Here is a 20,900-nt window from a genome sequence, read left to right as displayed (position 1 = left end):
ATACATTGACATCACTGGCCTGCCAAAATCACTTGACATATACCGCCTAGTATACATTCGCGCAATAGGTGCTTCTAAAAGATCAAACGGTTAGCTTATACAGGACTTCTAATAACATTCGGATGGCCAGATAATTTGTCGGGAGCGACAGTATTCTCGGGACAACTCTAGTAAGGGGTTTGTTGGCCACTATTGCCCTTGAGTGCAATTGTGTGATCTGTACAATACATTATCCACTCGTCCAATTCACTACATAACGTGACAACAAAGAAGCATACACAAGAGTCAGCGTTTTACTGTCCGCATTGTCGTAAACTACCCGGCATTGTCCTTATTGTTCGTTTTGTTTACCTGCGTCTCGCTAATCCTCTTCTTTTGTCACGGGAATGGCGCGCTGAATGGGATGGGGCCTTCAATACTTTTTAAGCCGATCTGTGCTCTTATATTATATGGCCTCTCAAGTTATAAGGCTGTTCAGAACAGAGACGATACCCCCTTCTAGGCGAAGACATTTTGAGAAAACATTTAATAATAAACCGATGTTTGTTGGTGTCAAGTTCAGTTGTATTAGATCAGCAGTACAGGTGTGTGAGTCTATTACTGAAAGTAAAGAATTTCTTTGATTCATAAATCAAATATGTAGTCCGTTGAGGTTTTAAGACAGATAAGAGGGGGTAAATCCATTGCCGAGATCGGCGTATTTCAGACGGTGTCGCATCTCGAAAGTCGATGTCCTTGAGAGTACAACTTCTCTAAGTACCGTGGATTACCTGAAAAAGGTATCGGGTATTTTCCACTTTGACGACATAAGGCATATTTAAGTTCAACATGGCGATTATTGTCAGATGCTGTTGCTGTAATATTCGCAGCGGAGCAATAGTCACGGGCATCTACACCATGGTAGGTATTGTATTACCATAAACTCTGTTGTATTTATCGACATACGTCACACTGCTACGAGAGATAAATCATATCTATATTGAATGGATTTATCTTACTTCTTAATGCAATATAGTGGGTAAACTGTACGTTTCTATCTGGTTTAATTTTGGTTAAGGCGGTGGCCCTACAATCGCTCCCAAGGTCAATTGCATACCTGGCAATACGGTGAAGAAAATGATGCATCAGTGTATACTTAATGAGAGAGCGAAACACTGGCTACAAAACAGTTAATTTTATATAAGTGAGTCTCGTGCTTTTGCTACGAAAACGACGGTGATTTTAAGGCGACAAATTTTGACAGCTACCGTGGGCACCGTCATAAATGGGCTCAAAAATACGTCAGTTGTATTACACAAAGTCCAAACTAAGAAAGATAGGCAGGTTCTGCTTAAATGTTCTAGAACGTGAATTATTTCCCTTGACTGGAAAATATTTTCTCAAAGGTGAAAATCAACGTCATCATCGACATATATATGTACATAGTTATCAACATACCAGACGAAATCTTTCAGCTTTCGTCATCTTTAATCATAGTGACTAGAGACCCATTCGGAGATCATATATATATATATATATATATATATATATATATATATATATATATATATATATATATTATATATATATATATATATATATATATATATATATATATATATATATATAGATATATATATAGATATAGATATAGATATAGATATATATGATTTATTTAAATTATATATATACATAAATAAACATTCCTAGACATACATATCGCGAGATAGATACAACAAAATTGCGAAATTTTTGTTTTCAAAATATTGCAATGTTTCTCATTCTCTCTAAAGTATGTTGAAAGACAAAGTTTCTGTTTAGCTTTGCAAACACAAAACGCCATGTACAGAGTGCTATGCTATTGTTGATAAAGGAAGACTAGATTAGAATTTAGTTATCAAAAGTAACAGACTACCTACATGTGTTTACAAATCGAACACTACTTCTGGGCCGTTTTGACATGATCGTGAACGGTGGACGAAAAACAAAAATATCTGAGGACACATCAAGGAAACTTAGACAACTTAAACCGAAATCGCATTTCATGACATGGTATCATTTGAGATTAAAAATGGCCATGTAACCATGTTTTGTGTAGAAACTGTTGACGACTTTCCAACCAAGATGGCGAAGTGCCCTAGTGTCTTGTCAAAACTAAGGCATGAATGTTAACGAGTCAGCCATTTCGACAAGAAAGTACGCCCTGCTTTGAAATCTCGCCAACAAAACTGGGAGAGGTTCGCTTTTTGTGTTTATTGTATGGGGGATAAGCCTTGACGAGCGCCATTATAGTTGAATGCGACCATTCATTATAAGACGTCACCATTCATGTGTTCGTGAATCGCCCCTGTGCTACATGTGTGTTTATCTCACTATAGTAAGTGCCACACAAGCAAATCTCACACCGACGTCCAAGTTTACGAATGGTTTTTAAAATGTCACGACTTTGGAACTTGTTATGTCGCGTTTGGTTCTTTGTCAATTGTGACCATAGCTTTAATGACATTCTACGTTTTCATGTTGTAGAATGGGCGTGTTAAATTCGACATATTTACAATTGTAGTTTTTAATGTGCTTCCGTTAATATCTTCCAGAGGTTTTAAATGTTGCTTGTGCTTTTCTCAAGGTAGAGGGTACAACTCCCTCCACTCGCTATAGTGGAGGGTCCATGTGAATGGAATTATATATAAAACGTCAATTCTTGCAAGGTGTAGCGATGAACTATTACAGTAGTACTCTTAAATTGGTTTCTACTCCCACAGTCCAATTCTGTTGACGTTTTTTGTTGGCCTACTGTTCTCACATACATGAGTCCGTTAATCTTTTTTTTCAGTCAAGATTGAATCGTTTATCTCCTTAAACGAGATAAACGAATAAATTTTATCTCATAAAATCATTTACATACTCATGTATGCGAGAAATTGTGACTAAAATACACTTCACAGACACAGTAAGATATCCATCATGTAGAACAGTGACATTGACAATTTATGGCAAAAAAAAGGACCCGGACTCATTCTTGCTACCGACACATTCTAGTTCTGAAGGTCGCCTTGTCTTCTATTTCCAGGTGATATCATTACTCAACATTGGACTGTATCTCTACTTCACCGTGATTTACAAGGATATGGATGACGGTAAGGTATCTGTAGTTTCCCATATTGCGCAGAGGTAAGCGTTGGTATGTAAACGTAGTGATTACATCACGTGCGAGAATGCCGCTCAGCTAAGCATCCTCGTAATGTAGAAGGGCAAAATGTGAGAAGGTAAAATGTGTGCTACTCTATAAACACACGCAACAAAGGGCAACCCTACAGGTCACACGGCCGAATAGACCAGTGGACCCTTTTGTCAGCAGGGCACATAAGGCCAAAGGTCATGAGCTCCAGGCATCGATTGTCTCCTGAAGAGCAGATTGTACCAACAAGAAAGATTAACATGGCTTAGCATGTTTCACCGTAAAAGTTGAACGAAATGGAAAAGCAAACTTCTAAGAGAAATACCTGCAGACAGTGAATGTGTAACAAAGATAATTTTCTTTCGGCAGGAAGACATAAAAATTCACTAACCAAACATTTTTTTTTAAATTTGATTCTCCCTTAATAAATTAACCGTAGTTAAGTATCCTGACGAATAATGTGTTTTATTTTGATCACACGTGGCACTCCACAGCACAATACGACAATTATTTTCCCTTCATTTCAAGGATAGTAAAATTCCTTACAATGATCTCGCTTCCGCTGAAGTAAACAAGTGGTTTAGGTGAAGGTAAACACATTCATCATCACTGCATGACATCACAGACCGTAATTAGGGTCTATGATGTCACGAGGTCGGACATATTGAGACTGAAAAACACGTTGTAAAGGGTGCCTGCAAACATAACCACTCACAGTTTTTCTGTTTCATCTAATCCAGGCTATCTGAAAATCCCATTCACGGTCTATCCCACCATGGTGGCGGCGAGCGCCGTGCTGTTTCTGCTGTCTCTTATTCTTTTAATCGCCATTAAGAAGGTACGGTAAATCATCTAATTCCTGTGAAATTTTAGTTTCCTTGTCATTTGAGAGTATTCGCTAGTGAAACGTAATATCGATGTTTTCGAAAGTTATAAGTTACTGACAATGACTGATAATATTTTGACAACGAAATAACAACATGTATCACACAATAGATAGCGTAACAACCATAAACAGACAGACAGACAGACGGACAGACAGACAGACAGACAGACAGATAGACAGACAGATAGACAGACAGACAGGTACTGTCAGATAAAGGAGTGGGGAGCAGGGTCAGAAATGCTTGCGCCTAATTTCGTATATAGGCCTATGCTATTACTTATCATTTCTTACATTGCATTTATGTTTTTACTATAATCATAGGACGAACACAGAGCCATGATGCCATGGATTCTATTTTACATCTTGTATCTGTTATTTGAAGGAGCGACTGTTTTTATTCTCATATTTTTCTACGTAAGTGTGTGCCTCTTATGATTATTACTTTGCATTTCTTATGACATATTAACTTGCCCGTAACAAGGATGTAGTTCTTTAGAACGGAAGTGACGTCATTTGTCTGTACCTTATTATCGTTGTTAAGATATCTTCGAGTAGTTTTGATGTTAATAATTAAGCTCATACTTCTTTTTCCATCGTATGAATGTAGTGTTCTCAGCACAAGATCACAAATAAGCCATTAAAAGAACCACCTTTTCTGAAAATACGAACTTTGTCGCGAAAGAATTTGTAGGGAGGGATGGAAAACAAAGGCCAACCGCATCAAATTTGAGTCTGAGATTTATCCACGTTGTTGGTAGGCAGCACAAATTAAACTTTTTTATCACACGAGTAAAGGTGCACTCCGTTGGCAGATCGTCCATGTAGCCGACACGAACACGAAGTGTGTGTTACCGGCTACCAAAAACTATGAAAAATAGTAAAGAATGAGCTACAAAATCACTATCAGTTTTAAGTTGCAGGTAGAATAAGTCTGTGCCTTTGTAAAAAATACTAAAAAAATAGTAGAAAGTGAAGAACCAGCTGAAAGTTAGTTGAGGAGACCTTGACCGTATATCATTTGCATCTCATTGTCGGCTACATGGACTGTGTGCCACTCCGTTGCCCGGCAAGAGACAGACGCGAATTTCACTGATTCTGTTGAAATGAAGTGCTAATCTGAATCCTAACATTCTCCTTGACCTTTATTATATTTCAGAGTGTCTCAGCCCTCAACATATTTGCGTTGGCCTGGTTCGTGTCAAGAGCGGTGCTCGGGGTATGTAACTGTCGTTTAGTGTGACACGTCTGTACAGAACACAAATACAATGTGCGCCCACTCTGACACGCTCCGTCCAGAGTTGTCATGATTGAACAATCAGATGTTCATGTGAGGTCATGCATAAGTGCACTGACCTCAGAATCATATACTATACTTGTCCGATATATGTATTTTATCAATTAAAGTTTTTTCGTGCATTTCTTCATGACTGACTTGTAATCTACGCTTACATAATTATCTACGTTTTCATATGGTGTCTTTGCTATTTTAATTCCTTTATATTGTCTTCAAGTTTATTATCTACGGCTGTGTTCGCCACTGATAGAAGATGTTTTTGTTCTCTGTCAGCTTTATTCTCTAATTTGCGTCATTTCACAATACCAAGAACTCGGAGACGGAAGAGGAAAGAGTTTTGACTACCGTACGGTAAGTTTGGTGAGCGTCGGTATAATACAAGCAGGCTCGAGAGCCAGGCCTCGTTGTAGGGGCGTTAGGCGCGGATGTTATATTTGGCGGGAAACGTACGCTTGCGAGAGCTGTTGTCATGAACGCGTTCACGGTTAGAGCATGTCGAGACAGACCCTGAACACGTTCAGAGTCAGAATGATTGCGTCCGGTGATCAGTCAAATCTATCAACTGAATTAAAGCTTGGTGTGGGTTTGTTCTAAAATGAAAGAAACTAATATCCACAGTCGTGTTGATGTCGAGTTTGGAAATCAACAATTCAAGTATCCTTGGCGGAATGTGCAGATAATTTTTAGTGAATATATAATCTTCAAGTTTCGGCAATTCTTTTGAATTTTAGGTCATTTTGCTAGTTTTTTCTGTTCAATTATTTCCTCCTGGGATATATAATTTCAGAGCACTTTTAACAGAAACTTTCGCGCAGTCATGGTGTTTATCAATATGGAATTTTTGAAATTCGGTTAATGATCGGTTTTCAAGGAAGGCATAACCATCGAAACATGTTATGTTTGTTTTCTCAGTGATTGTCGAGGTGATAAAATAATCATGACGTAGAAAGCATTCACCCCTTTTGCCGCCGTGTAATATTCATAGAAAGGAACAGAAGATTTGGAAAAGCAATTGTAAAATGATTCTTCGATCAAATTTCGGCAAGGCTACGACATCAGCAGAAGGCATCGTCTTGTCAAGACCTACCTGACTTTATGACGATGACGTTCAACGCTTTTAAAAACATTGATACCTGAACCATATATATGACAAGAAAATTGTGTAACCGTGATTTAAGGATGCGGTGCTACGTGATCGGGCACATGTACCTGCGTTTGATATGGTATATATCGTTTTTTAAAGTCAACGAGTTGATGAAATTTCGAATAGATACATAAATTTCTCAAGATGTGACTGACTAGACTGAACGTTATTTTCATAGCTGATAAAATTTTAAGTTTTGGCTAATAATTTGTTAGATATTATCAAATCTGTCAACAGCTGTAACCTTTTTAGTATTTTGTTGTATTTTGAGTTTTTCTGTAAAATATGGCACGTCATGCCCTGTGTTAAATTCGTCCAAATACATCCCTGTTCTTCTTCACTGCCAAACATGAACAATAACATACTAAGGTTTTGTCCAGACTTGTGTCGACAACGTTGCATAGCTTACCAGGATGTCTTTTGGTGGCAAAGCTTAGATTTTTATTCATTTCAATCGTGCTTAACTAGGACGAACAAAACACAAATTACCTGGAGTGCAAAACGTAAGACAAGTAAAATTATCGAAAGCAATAGCCAGTATCCCTCGAAAGGATTATCATATCGTAAAACAAAAAAGGAGAAGTTTTTTTCCCATCGCATGTGCTGTATTTGATTTATACCTTCATATCACCATGAATTGTCATGGCGACGAATGAGGTACTGTACATTGTGCGGCCAAATTTGAAGCACGGTTCGTTGTCATACGCTTCACGTAAACAATGTTAACGAATGGATCCTGTACAGACAGGTTTGATGACCGATGAGAAACTATTTTCGGCAGAAACGTAAATTTAAAAAAAATCGGTCATGCAAAGTGTGGGGACATCGCTGCGTAATATGACTCATCGTAAATAGAATGTTTCAGATGACCTTTCACCCTTTTTTGAGAACGATAGAATATTCGAGATGAATTCCTGGTTAAAAACATTTGTAATTGTGGCCTCACACCGTTTGCCGTTATGTGCTTTCTCTATTTCAATTCACATTTCGATTTTCACCTAGTCAGACTTGGATCGTCGATAAGGGGTAATGCCATCTTCTTCACCGCTATATCTAATGAGACGAACTTAAAGGAGAGAGATCGTTTTTAACCCTTTGAGTGCTGTAATTGTTCCCAGCAAAATTTTAGTGCAACATTTTTACCAATTTTTATGAATTTTTCTGTAATATTTTGATAATTTTGGACCAAATGAACATCATATTTTATTGTGTACAGTTTGCTGTCAAAATTTTGACAAAAATCTGAAAAAATTGACTGTAGTATATTTTCTAAAAGTGACAAAAATTGACTTTTGACATACATGTATTCACTGAAAACCCGCCCCATGTATTTTGGTTTCAGTCATTTAGTTTTTGCTCAGTCATTCAACGTTAAAGTTTGACTAAAAAATGAAAAGTAACGTAAAATGACGTTTCATACATTTGCTTAGGTGTACCTGTGCTGCAATGTATTTTTATTTTTTCCCTCTGAAAATCGAATTCTGACTGTGATGACCCAGAAAAAAACTAAATGAGCGAAACATAAAAACATGAGCGTGTGCTAAATCTAAAAAGTGATTTATGACTATGCTTGTTTTGAAACCATTTATGTAATTCAGGACCTAAAAAAGTGACATTTTCTAGTATCGCGTTATTTTTTGCGTATTTGTGCGCTAGTTGATGGTTTTTTGCCGCATCAATCATTTGCAGGAGACTGAATACAATGACAGACCACTGTCGGCTTCGTCGGAAACCAGAAAAGTCGTCGTCGGCGGTCCAAATGCCTTCAACACGTCTGGCGGCTTCTACGTGTACGACGGAAACACAGGCCGCAACTACTCCTCTAAGTCCACGCTACAGATGTCCGAGGATATCGAACTCGAGGAGCGATCGTCGACGCCGATGAGAAGTCCTCGCCGACCCCGCTCGCCGAGAATCGTTCCACGCGAGGTACAGACGCCGAACACGTACAGCAACCGGTATTTTGAGGATGATGTGTTCTAAAGACAGCCGAACTGACTAATGTAGCTGCTGTGCAAAGCAACCTCGAACCAATAATTTACAAAGAAGGGGGACAAGGATCAGTACGGGAAGTTTAATACTTTTGAAATTGGACGCGATCATATTTTCGAATGTTTAGATTTATTCGTGTAGATAAATGTCTGATCATGAAGTTTGATTGATGTAGTGTAATAACTAATACTTTGATTATAATGACGATGGGGTATTCTTTGTAGTGCTTTTGGTAATCCGGCTGCCCTGTCAACTCGACATGGAGGTATCGGTTTTTTTTAAATGATTGCATGGGCTTTTGTTCTTTCGGCTGATTCTTCACAGTTCATTGAAAGTAGAAGGCATGAGCTAAAAACGAGAGAGTGCAGATAGAGACGAAAAAGGACAGGAAGAGAAGGAATCGATAAGATCAACGAACGAGACTAACAGACAGACAGACAGACAGACAGACTGACAGACATCGGCAGGGTGGATAGGACTGATGTTGTTGATTGACATTTTTACTCTTAGACAAGTAAAAATCGAAGGTACCTCAGAAGGAAACTCATTAATCTTTTTTTACAAAACCACGTATACATGGGAGCTAGGAGGAATATTTTATATTCTATGTAAATATAAGTGTAAAGTGCATTGTCCAATATTTTATTTGACGCTTAAAGGTATATAGTCACCAGTTCCAATTTTACCACAGTTACCATGGAAAGAGAAAATCTAACACAGATTTTAAGCGGGTGGCCGCTTTTTAAAAATAGCGCCCTCACATGGGCATTTTGAATACCAAGGAATGCCCCTTTGACCATAAATGGGCATATTTAGATTACAGGTGACTGTATACTTTTAAAGTGTTTTTTCTTGTTTACATCTTTATATACCCTTTATTCGTCGACCAAACTTGTTGGTGGTTTGACAAAGGGCATATTATAAAACTTAAATGGAATAATAGAATGGAAATGGAATAATTCAAGCTTGATCATTCAGTTTTAGAAATTCTCAAATATTAGAAATTCCAAATTAAGATTTCCAAAGAGAATTCATACTGACCAAGAAAATGATCTGAATGACTTTTAAATGGACCGAAATTCAAACAACGTGAGATGCAGATCTTTGTATAAAACCATAATTGATGTGATATGAGAACATACTTAGCTGTCATTGGTTACATTTATGACAAAATTAATGTTTCTTAGTTCACTTACTAAATATTGAAATTTGCAGGTATGGCCTCAGTGCAGTGCACAGAAGTGTTGAAGTGCGCATCTGGCCAAGATTGATTGTTTGTCAGTATATGCTATGTTGAAACATGATACAATTTTCAATAGTCACGTCAAAAATATCGTTCAGTTATTTACAGTATCTCATATAGGGGTACACCAGAAAAAAATGGCATGCCAAATATTTCTAGAAACATGCTTCATCAAGCATTGACGTATGCAAGGCTTGGTTCACCAGACACTATAATATAGCGTTTTTGCCTAAATAATTTTAAAGTACGATATTTATCATCGTGATCAAATACACCAACTTTGTGCAAATAAACACTGTGCGTACTTTGGCACGACAAAGAATCTTTGTATATGAGAGAGAGAGAGAGAGAGAGAGAGAGAGAGAGAGAGAGAGAGAGAGAGAGAGAGAGAGGGGGAGGGAGTAAGAAGGCGGTTGAGAGTAGGAGTTGTAGCTCCTTGCCTGCATAAAGGAAAGGAAAAGTAATAAACATGTATTGGACAGAAAGAGGAAGACATAGGGGCGTATTGTATGGAGCTTATAAAGTGTTGCTGGTATCTCACATAGCATGTTTCATTTATTCTGTAAACTAAGCAATCAAGGTGTATTCAGAGAGATTATTATCCGACAATTACGTATACACTCCATTGAAACTAATATCACTTTACAAACACAATACGAACGGCCAACATCCCCTATCGAGGCATAATTTGCATGTTGAGTATGTTGGTGTTTTCAATTATAATTTTACCTGGGATAGGTTATACAACCTTTGTGGACTTGTCGCCGACACAGTCACTTTTGCTGGGCCAACTTCGGTAGAACAAAACTATTACAATTTGATACGGCGATATTTGATTTAAATAAAAGCAAATGAAAAGAAGCTAACAAAGAGTTATGGCTTACCAGTATTTTTGTTGACTAGACAAATAAATCAACCTCTCCACGATGTAAAAGTCACGATTTTTTTTTACAATTATCGAGAGCACGTCAAAGCTTATATAAAATATGATAGTCTAGATCTTAATCTGCACAGAGAAGCTGCCGTTTATTCGTCACCACCAGCCTTCACATTCGTTGCAAAAAATGTGTATGTTCCTTAACACAATTGGTCTTGGGTATTAGGTGCAATTATCGGTAGGCCTCTATTGTTACATTGTGTCGTGCGCAGTACAATTGCGCAGCTTAGGTCAACATGTATTGTCTGAGCTACATGCTGTGTTGGAAAGAACGTGCACAAACGTCCTCTCAGATTGGAGTTATATCAAATCTGACTGACACATCGTGGCTGAGTGTTTGATTTACGCATACCATATTCAGTATATAGGCTTATGTGCGGCTCTAAACTTCGGCATAGCTTTAGAAAATAAGCATATTTGAGTTGTCAACAGGCACAATGTTCAAGCAAATCGTGGAATATATGATTGACAATGTGGAAAGGTTAAATCTCCTGTACACTAGCAATATACAATAGGCATTATTCTACATTTCTATGCACAGAGCGCGTTAACGTATACAATAGATCGAAATACATACAACGCTTAAAAGAACAGCCATGCTGTTACATCAAAAGAGCGTTCCCCCCTGAAATCCACATCGCCGACAAAAGGTAAACTCGGAGCACCTGGTCGAAAACATCTGTTCCGGATTGAAGCGCGCACTGCACCAAAGTAAAGACATGCCCGTTATTCAAGAACTATATCGACAGAGGTGAGCATTTGGATCGGATTAAACTAACCAGAAAGACAGCGTAACAACTGGCAAAATCACAGAGCGACGACCGAATATGTGTTCGCTCGATATCGTCCGCGCCACCATGCTCGGAGTTTACTTTCTCCCACATCTAACGCTGACCACGTAGGACGCTGACGGCAGAAGCACTTCATCGGCCGGACGACAATACCTCTGACCCCAAAAGCTCCCGGGCTGCGACTTCGGCGATGCCGATCATAAAGAGATGTTGTTGTTGGGACGACCTGAGGAGTGGCGCGCACGCCACAGCCATCTACAGTATTGTAAGTAAATTGTCAACCTGACGCACGGACCCTTGAAAAAGAAAACATTGGGTCTGTGCCCAGGCAAACATTTCGCCTGCCAACGGCAAACATTTCGCGCTTTGTCAACGGTAGGTTTCAAACACACCCGTTCGTATCTTCCGCCAATTGGGACAATGGCGGTTTACATTAATTTACTAGATGGAAACTATGTGAATAGCAGACAGTCTAGTTTACGATCGGGAAATTTTGTTAATTTACCGGGGTACATCAAAAAGTTTCTTCTGTTTATTAAATGTTCCTATAGGATTTTTTGACTGATTTGTTCCCAATAATTTGTAGTATAACATGAGGAGCCAGAAAGAATGGTGAAAAGATTAAATTTAAGGGAGGTTCAAAATAATTTAACCCTTTCACCCCCAGTTCCCTGTTTACAGGTCCAACTTTACCATAGAAAACAATGGATTTGGGACAAACCATGGTGGTGAAAGGGTTAAATGTCTCATTTCTGACAGAGAACCAAATATAAGTTTTCTAAAGCTGTCGTTGATTTGGAAACTTGCACAATTTATAAAAATCCTGCCTAATCATATACATTTTGAATAACAACAATTACTATGAATAATCCAACGTAAATATAACCTAAATGTAATGCAACTTATTTAGCCACTCTAAGATATTATGTCTGTCCGACCCGAACAGTATTACGAAACTAAAAGAGTTCATTCTCACTGGTAGGTCTGCATTTATTGCATTTGAATTAAAATAGTTAGCGTCTCGAAAATGAAAGATTTAAACTTTTGCTCAAACTTTTCTCAAGCAAAGTTTCAATCATAAAAATCAGGGGGTCCAAGCAAATTTTGGTACTACAAATTACTCATATTAAACGATATTTGGAATTCAAATGGCAGTCATCCCTGTCTTATCCTTGGTGAGGGGATAAAATTCGTAAATTTCACAACGATAAGCCCATAAAAACTATATTTTCTCCCAGAGCTTCAAAATGAGACCCCAAAAGTGTGTAAAAAGAATATTGTAAAAGTTTGAGAGTCCTAATATCTGTCCAAGAGACGAATTCTACCTTAAGAGTTCGCCATCGTCAGTTTGCAGTTCATGAATGCACCACGGTAAAAGTATGAAATAAAAATGTCGGGCTCAAAACTCGTGTTGGACTTTGGTTATATGTGAGGTATTTGTAATCCATTACTTGTCGTATCGTTTATGATTTATAGCAAGATCGAACCCGAATTACCGAACATGTTACATTCATAAGGCGTATTTTTATTCACAAAATAACCGGTACTGGTTTCAAAGTGCTCTGCACTACCTTGCTGGCGGCTTATAAAATTCACCATTTCTTCATGAACACAGTGGGAAATCGTCAAAGAAAGTGTTCATCTGATATTCAATTTTACGCTTATGACCCCTCGTTACAGTAATCGGAATTCGAACGCTGATATGTACATTAAGAGCGATGTATATTTAATTTTTATCATGTTTACCTATATACCACTTTTGTACACGCGTTTACGAACTGTTGACAAAATGTGAAATAGCTGGAATTCTGTTGCCCAGGGCTCCCATTGGCGTGAACAAATGACAGCTGTGAAACACAGAATCACTACATCAATTGGCACCCTTTTCTCGGTTCATGACATTCGCTAACAAACAATCATGTATCTCTGATCTATGTGGTTCACCTACCTACCACAAAGGTTGGACAGTCCTAAAATCGAAGTCGCACTTTGAAAGACAGTAGTGAACGAAACGTAGTGTTAAAATGAGAGCATTTTAATCAAGACAATCGGGACGATCTTTCATGCGGATACTTTGATATATAATATCATTCAATATTGTAAACAACCTCTAATGGGCTTCTTTTCGCGTTTAATCTCTTTATTTTCAATTGTTTGGCCTACAAGTTGTGTACTTTTAATACTTTCAGGCGACGAAATTTGATCTCATTTTACGCGCCACGCAGAACATAGGACCTAAATTACCCACAATGACTGATCACGAACAACGAATAGAACTCCTACATCTGAAATACGAAACGGTCGCCATCAGCATCACACGACAATTTGTGAACGTTCATTCTAAATTTATACTCCCGCTAAGCTACGTTTATGTGAGTAGCAGTGAAGGTAATTTTATCCGTTTTGTAATTTATTGCAGATGTTTTCCCTGGCGTGTATATTCTTGTTCATCTATTATCTTAGCTTCTATGGCAAGAACGTGGAACATGATGGTAAGAATTATCATATCGGTGTTTTCCTCAGAATTTCATAACGCCCTCAGTAGTTTTGTTTGTAAAGATGAAAATTACCCGCAGAGCGAAAGTTCATATGGTGGAACCGCGATTGACCGAGGTGCCTTCATGGGAAAGTTAAAGACGAATGCCTAAGACCTGCATACTGCATAATAAATTTACACCGGTTTTGATTTTTTAAATTTCATCGGCAGTCGGTCATGCTGCTCGCCATAATTGTACAAAGTTTAGCACACGGTTGTCAGCCAAGAGGATAATACATGTACAGGTGCCACACTTACGGCGATACCGGGAAATTTTGAAGCACCAATTTGCACGGCTGATCAAGACGTAGATCTCCGGTCAAAAGTCGACTCTAGGCGTATATTTCGATTTGGCGTGTTGGTAGCGCGTGTGCTGTATATATAACATTTCAATTACGTTTTACACACAGCACTAGATTTGACATTTCCATCAAGGTATAAAACTTTCTTTTGACCGCGTTATATTATTTGTATGAGATATCCAAAATGCATAGATATTTTATTCAATCGGAGTTAACAGCCCTGAACACCTGTATGAGAGCTTCATGTACATTCCGGTTTTGCGTGCATTCCTAAAATTGAATGACGTCACGATCCCTGGAAATATACATGTAACTCAAAGATCATCATCTCACTGCTTCATGTAATAACATAGCCTACCAGTAAAATTTGCGAGCGAACGTTAACAGCTTTAGACGTTTGGCCTTTCAAGACTTGTTGAATTCGGCAAGAATAATTTTTTAACGACGTATTACATCAGTCCCACCCATCGCTGTTACAACGTTTGGTTGTCTGCCCCAACACCCTGCACGAAATGTTGTCTAAAAGAACGGGAAAAATACACAGTTCGCATTCAAATACACAACGACATTTTTATTGCAGTCATAACTTCAACGTGTACATCCACATACAATATCACCCTCTAAGCTTTTGTGGGGGATTAAGAAAGGTGGAAAATTATACTTAAAAAATACAGATAATAATAATGAAAGAAAACTACCACAAAACAGCAGTAATTGTATTGTTAATCTGTCTACTTGAAATCTTTCATGTTGTTGACAGTTCGAATAGTATCACGCCATTTGTTGACATGTTTTTCTAATTTATCTTGTTAAATTTGAATGACGTACACATCTAACAAAAGTGACAAACTTAAGTGGACTTTTGCCCTCAGTCCCACCTATCGCTGTACGTTCGGTCGTCCGTCCAACATCCGCCGCGAAACGTTGTTTAAAGGGGGGTGGTCGTCGGAACTCAGCTCAAAGGTTGCCAGGGACCCCAACGACCGATGTCAATACTGTATCTAGGGTACGTTAGCGATTGCTGAAAGTTGAAACATGCTTGTTAACAATGAATGTCGTAAACTTTATATTTTGCAGCTATGTTGAAATGATGCATATAGATATCATGTATGAAATACATTGTTTGTAAACAAGAGAGTCGCACACGCGCAGTTCCGACGACCACCCCTTTAAAAGAACGGGGGAAATACACAGTTCGCATTCAAATACGACAACATCACATTCTGTAATTTGCACACATTCGGCAGCTGCTATATTACTTCGATAGTCATTGAATTCGCCATCTGAAATAATCGCCATGGTTGATCAGAGTTTTAGAATTGTCGTGCTTTGATTTAGGTGACAGCAATAACAATAACTCAAAGGGGAGAAAGTAGTTATATCGCGTGTTTTTTATGAGGCAGTCATCTTTTTTCCACCGACTCATCACGTCAATGCGACTTCATGGCCAAAAGTCAAGTACAAGCTCAACTGTTCTGTGTTTTATACGAAAGGCATAATAACCGTGACGGATGAGACGCAGTGGAGGCTGCTCCTCTGGCTCACATATATGATTTGCCAATGACGGAAGACAATCGAAAATATTTAATCTATACCTTTCTTTGTCGTTTAAAGGAGACAACGCAAGACTGTTTCACAGACGGTTGAACATCGCCCTCGCCCTCGTTAGCTAAGAGAAACTAGCAATCACGCAAATGCACTTGTGGCCATAAATATTAACAGCAAAGATCACATCTTGCGGCTTTGACCTCTTTTCATTTTGAGGATATATTTGCTCTGTTCTCAGTACACATGTAAGATCCGTCAAATCGTTAAAATATGGCTCTGATACATTGACCCCACAGAGCTAATTTCAAAAATAACAAAGGCGTGTCTATCTAGCTTACCCGACTTCTAGATAGACAGAAACGCAGATTGGTTCTATAATTTTGTTTGATATATATATATATATATATATATATATATATATATATATATTATATATATATATATATATATATATATATATATTAATTACATTGATGAATGAAATGTGACCCAAGCGGGACTCGAACCCACACCCCCCGAATACATTTCGGTTGCTCCATCAACTGAGCTAATTGAGCAGTCTGCTAAATGTGGGCGATCCTGCCTCTTAGATGGGGCAACTCTTCATTCTGTTGTGCGTGGATGGTGAGTAAGACGGCTGAACTCATCACCTAACCTTCCAGCCTAAGGATCCTCACAGGATTCAACAGGGTCTCGCACACAAGTCACCAACTTAGGAATCGGTTAATGGTAATGAGCATCAATCATATGAATGATGCAAAGCCAAAGAAGCTTAAGTTTGAATTGAATCACCATACGAAATTTATGGAATATATTGTCGAATTGAAAGTTACCGGTACCCATGCGGGACTCGAACCCACACCTCCCGAATGCAAATATATATATATATATATATATATATATATATATATATATATATATATATATATATATATATATATATATATATATATATATATATATATATATATATATATATATATATATATGTAATGATAGCCTTGCTTTCACTCAAGGTTTATACACTGTTCCATTATAATTCAAGACGTTTAGTTTGCTTCTTCGGTTTCTACATCATGTCATCTGAGTTCAGATGTAAACGTTTGAAAGTCAGAAAATTAGAAGCTGTTTTATGGCAATACTTTTGGAGGAACGGAACATACGTGACAGTGGGAATATTTTGATCAATTAATCGAAGTTTTTCCTTTTAACGTTAACTGCGTCTTTTTTGATACGTTGCCGATTGGGTGCCGTGGATACCACCGAAATAGCATGTACGCGCCTGGTGATTGTTTTGAAGTGGACGCACTTGTGGGAGGGGGACCAAACTTGTACATTTGCCCGGATGTCGTAGATATTTCTATAAATTTTTGTTCCACCAATGCTTGAAAGACACCAACAGAAAAAAGAGAGATTGTGACCTTATGACCCTGTTCAATGTAATCCAGAGTTATCATACCTCATGAAATGAAACCAAAGATTTTGAATGACAATTTTGAAATGAAGTCTTTATTTCTCTTTTCTCGCCAGAGGTTCACATGAATATTTACAAGATATGGTTTGCTGCAGTATTTCTTTATGCAATGGTGTTTATAGTGTCAGTCATTCTACTGGTCGGAGTGCAGAACGTGAGTATTGCTGTTAACCCTTTGAGTGCTGTAATTTTTCCCGCCAAAATTTTAATTTAGTGCACTATTTTATCAATTTTATGAATTTTCTGTTATTTCTTTGATAATTTTGGACCAAATGGATGTCAAATTTCATTGGCTACATTTTGTTTTATCAAAATTTTGGCAAAAGTCTAAAAAATGACTTTGGTATATTTTATAAAGACAACAAAAATTGACTTTGGCGCTCAAAGGGTTAAGTATTTCAAGAGGATCAACTCTTTAGAAAAATCTCAAATTTTGCAAAGACCTTGTTCATTCAGGTGTAATTTTCTTTCACTGATGAAAAATCGAACGTTTCAAATACCCTATGATGATCATAAAATCAAGGTGACACAATTATTATTGTATGTCAAACAAGTAAATTAATTCATGAAGGCAAGTACAGAAGACTAAGATCGTGGTGCAAATCCACATTGTATGACCTACTGTCTGTTTGACCTACTTGCAAAGTTTCATCAGGCAATCCAAAATCCTAAACAATGGGATGAGGTCGTGAATTACATTTACTTTCGTTTGGTTGCGCCAGCACCTTCTCACAACATTGCGGAAGGGTTTGTCTTCAGGCATGCGAATGTACACTGTCAACATCGCACCATTTCCCGATTAACCATGAATAGCAAAAATGAAACTAATTTTAATGTGTATCTAGGGACACGGTGAGCTAGTTTCTTTTTTGATGATGGTGCTTTTATTTTAGTGAGAATGTTTCCTTATATGTTACTTTTTTGGGAGTAATGCATATTGCCAAACTTTCGCGTAATACTAAATTATAATTGTTAGTGTCGATTCTTAGTCATAAATACAGCCGTTTTCATACTATGGAAACAGAAAAGTTCTCCGTTTCTCCGTTTCTCATAAAAGATGATCGAAGCATACCATCCACAAAGGCGATATGTTGACTTTTACCACACTTTGATACTTTTCTAAGATTCAAAGACACTTCGCACCAAAACCACGTTGCACCACAGTAGTTCTTACCATACCATTTCACACCAAAACAACCTCGTACCGGAACCTCTTCGCCAATTTCGCCCCTCAAAACAATGCCAATTCGCCCGAAACTATCTCTAACTGGTAAAAAAGGTTGAAAATAACCAACCACAGACCTCGAAGTTTTCACGCTCCACCTATCACTCCACAACTAAAGTCTTGAAAGTATACACGATTCGAGAAAATTACTTCAATTACGCTCAAGGCATCAGATGTAGCTTTTGGTAGTCGTATGTGTAGGGAGACGGCTTGTCAATAGCGTGCCATAATACTAGTGGCCGAGAATTATATGTACGCTCTTTCGTCGACACATTATGTGTTTTTTACTTTTTTCTAATTCTATCATCTATATGGTTTTGTGCAAGAATAAATGGTTCAAGGTAGCCAAATGTCCTGACACATTACTGCTTTCAAGTTGTACGTAAACACAACACGCTGATATATCGTGGTTTTAGGACGAGTTGATAGTATGACGGTACTGTACTTGGGGTGAAGTGGTGTGGGACGAGGTATTTTTGGTACGACCATAGACCCTAAGGATCTATGGCACGACGTGGTTTTGAGACGAAGTTGTGTGGGCGACCTGGTTTTGATACGAAGTGTCTGGGCTCCCTTTCTTAAAGGGCAGCAGTATTTAATTGCGTCTTGTACGTTTGCAAACGATAGCCTGTATGACGTCACAGAGACTCAATATTGCCACATGCATGAATAGAAATTGTGCGCATCCATGGGAAATTTGGAGATCTCGAGTTACAAGCAATTAGTGGTTGCCATTTAGCCGAAGCTGCTGCGGAGAATGTAATTTCGACACATCAAAACGAATTATATTAAAGACGATGACGCCTAGTGTTTCCATGCAATGTTATACGGCTAGATAGTTGAGAACCTTAATTAGTTACTCTTCTTAATTGTCCTTGGTCGAGCATGATGCTATCCATCCTTATCAGTTATGTCGTCGAATGGATATTAATTTATACGCACAATTTGTCTTTCGTGAGTCAACGCTTAATAATGCGATAACAAGTTCAGAATGTTTCTGGCCAATGAAGTACTCCTAGATTGTCGAAGGTGAACTCACCACGTAGTTACCGAGGAAAACGTGAAATTGAAACTTACACAAGGAATTTCGATAAGCCTCGGGGATATGCGGGAGTCAAGACGTTGGATCTGGACATGTTCCCCCATCCCCCGTCGAAAAAACCCATCGTATACAATTGTCATTTGTATTGTGTGGTATTGATAACAATCTCCACCATTCATACAATGGCCAAAATGATAAGGGAAGATGTCGGTTGCGTTCTATAAATACCCCTATAACAAACCGTTTGTAGTGATTGGAAGTTTATTATCATTCATCGTTTATGCAAGGAACAAGCGTACAGTTCAGTTATTGGTATTAGCTTTATTACAACCAATTTTATTGATGAATTTTGCCTTGAGAATTAACGAGGTAGAAATAAAAAGCCCATTATCACCAACGATCTGGTAACCTCAAATACTAGTGATTAAAGCAGCGGTATAGCCAAATGTTAATTATCGACCAATGTCGGTTTCCATGGCGCATTCTAACGACATATTAATTCTTGTCTAATTTCACGTGTAATTAGATGTAAAATGGCGATGCTGTTTAGTAATCGTGCATTTGGTAAGTTTTCTGATTCCGTTAGTTGGGTTTGCTTACTAGTAGAGATCCTTTAGATCCCCGCGGACGAAATCCGGGGGATTTATAGATTGAGCCTCGACCACCTGTACGTCCACATAGATATCTCAGACGTACTTGGCCCAATTTCTTTCAAATTGGCACTAGGATAATACACTATGGCATACATGCGCACGCCAATGTGTTTTGTGATACGATCCAATATGGCTGCCAGGAGGCCCTTTTCTTGCAAATTTTTTCATGTCCAGAAGCCATTGATAAAATGTCTGACCTGATTTCTTTCAAACTAGGCACAAGGGCTACAGACTATGACTAGATTATGACATATACATTTCTTCACGATATGATCCAACATGACCATCCACTGTAACACGGGGTTCTCTTTCACAATATACGTTGCATCAGCAAAAAGGCGTCTTGAATCATACCATAGAGCGAGAGAGGCATCGCTATCTTCATTGACTAACAACCCAAAGCTTTTTCGAAATCTAAATAACAGATATAAAAAAACGTCGAAATTTGCAAAAAGGGGTTGATAAAGTTTGCAAGGTCAAAATGTAATTTTAACATTTGCAATTTGTTTTTTCTTTACCATAGAAAAGAAACCAATAAGGTTTCATGCTGATTTGTCAGGGCCCTCCAATTTCAATTTTACATTAAAAAACGCCCAAACTCTCCATCTTCAACAAATTGGTTTTATTTGAGACTATTGATAGAAAATATATAATTTTACGCGTATTGACAATGTTG

The 20,900-nt window shown here is 38.0% G+C and overlaps 2 protein-coding genes across 3 annotated transcripts in view; both read left to right on the top strand.

Annotated features, from left to right (window-relative positions):
* The first annotated feature begins 689 nt into the window (after window positions 1-689).
* LOC139117295 (uncharacterized) lies at window positions 690-10,580 on the top strand. Its single transcript, XM_070680276.1, has 8 exons — window positions 690-900; window positions 3,050-3,116; window positions 3,898-3,995; window positions 4,365-4,457; window positions 5,200-5,259; window positions 5,611-5,688; window positions 8,171-9,132; window positions 9,317-10,580. Exons 1-7 carry the CDS (start codon window positions 829-831, stop codon window positions 8,462-8,464), a joined length of 762 nt encoding a protein of 253 aa, XP_070536377.1. The 5' UTR covers window positions 690-828; the 3' UTR covers window positions 8,465-9,132; window positions 9,317-10,580.
* A 336-nt stretch (window positions 10,581-10,916) lies between these two features.
* LOC139117294 (uncharacterized) overlaps window positions 10,917-20,900 on the top strand; it is a 16,086-nt gene continuing 6,102 nt past the window's right edge. The window contains exons 1-3 of one of the 2 annotated variants that reach the window (XM_070680274.1): window positions 10,917-11,709; window positions 13,864-13,936; window positions 17,361-17,458. In XM_070680274.1, coding sequence (XP_070536375.1) covers window positions 11,635-11,709; window positions 13,864-13,936; window positions 17,361-17,458 — 246 coding nt within the window. In that variant the 5' untranslated portion in view covers window positions 10,917-11,634. The remainder of the gene's footprint in view (window positions 11,710-13,863; window positions 13,937-17,360; window positions 17,459-20,900) is intronic. The other variant, XM_070680275.1, reaches the window with a different exon arrangement.

Source organism: Ptychodera flava, chromosome 18 (assembly GCF_041260155.1).
Source record: "Ptychodera flava strain L36383 chromosome 18, AS_Pfla_20210202, whole genome shotgun sequence".
Classification (NCBI taxonomy): Eukaryota; Metazoa; Hemichordata; class Enteropneusta; family Ptychoderidae; genus Ptychodera; species Ptychodera flava.
Note: the sequence above shows the minus strand (reverse complement) of the source record. Positions and strands in the feature narration are given on the sequence as shown.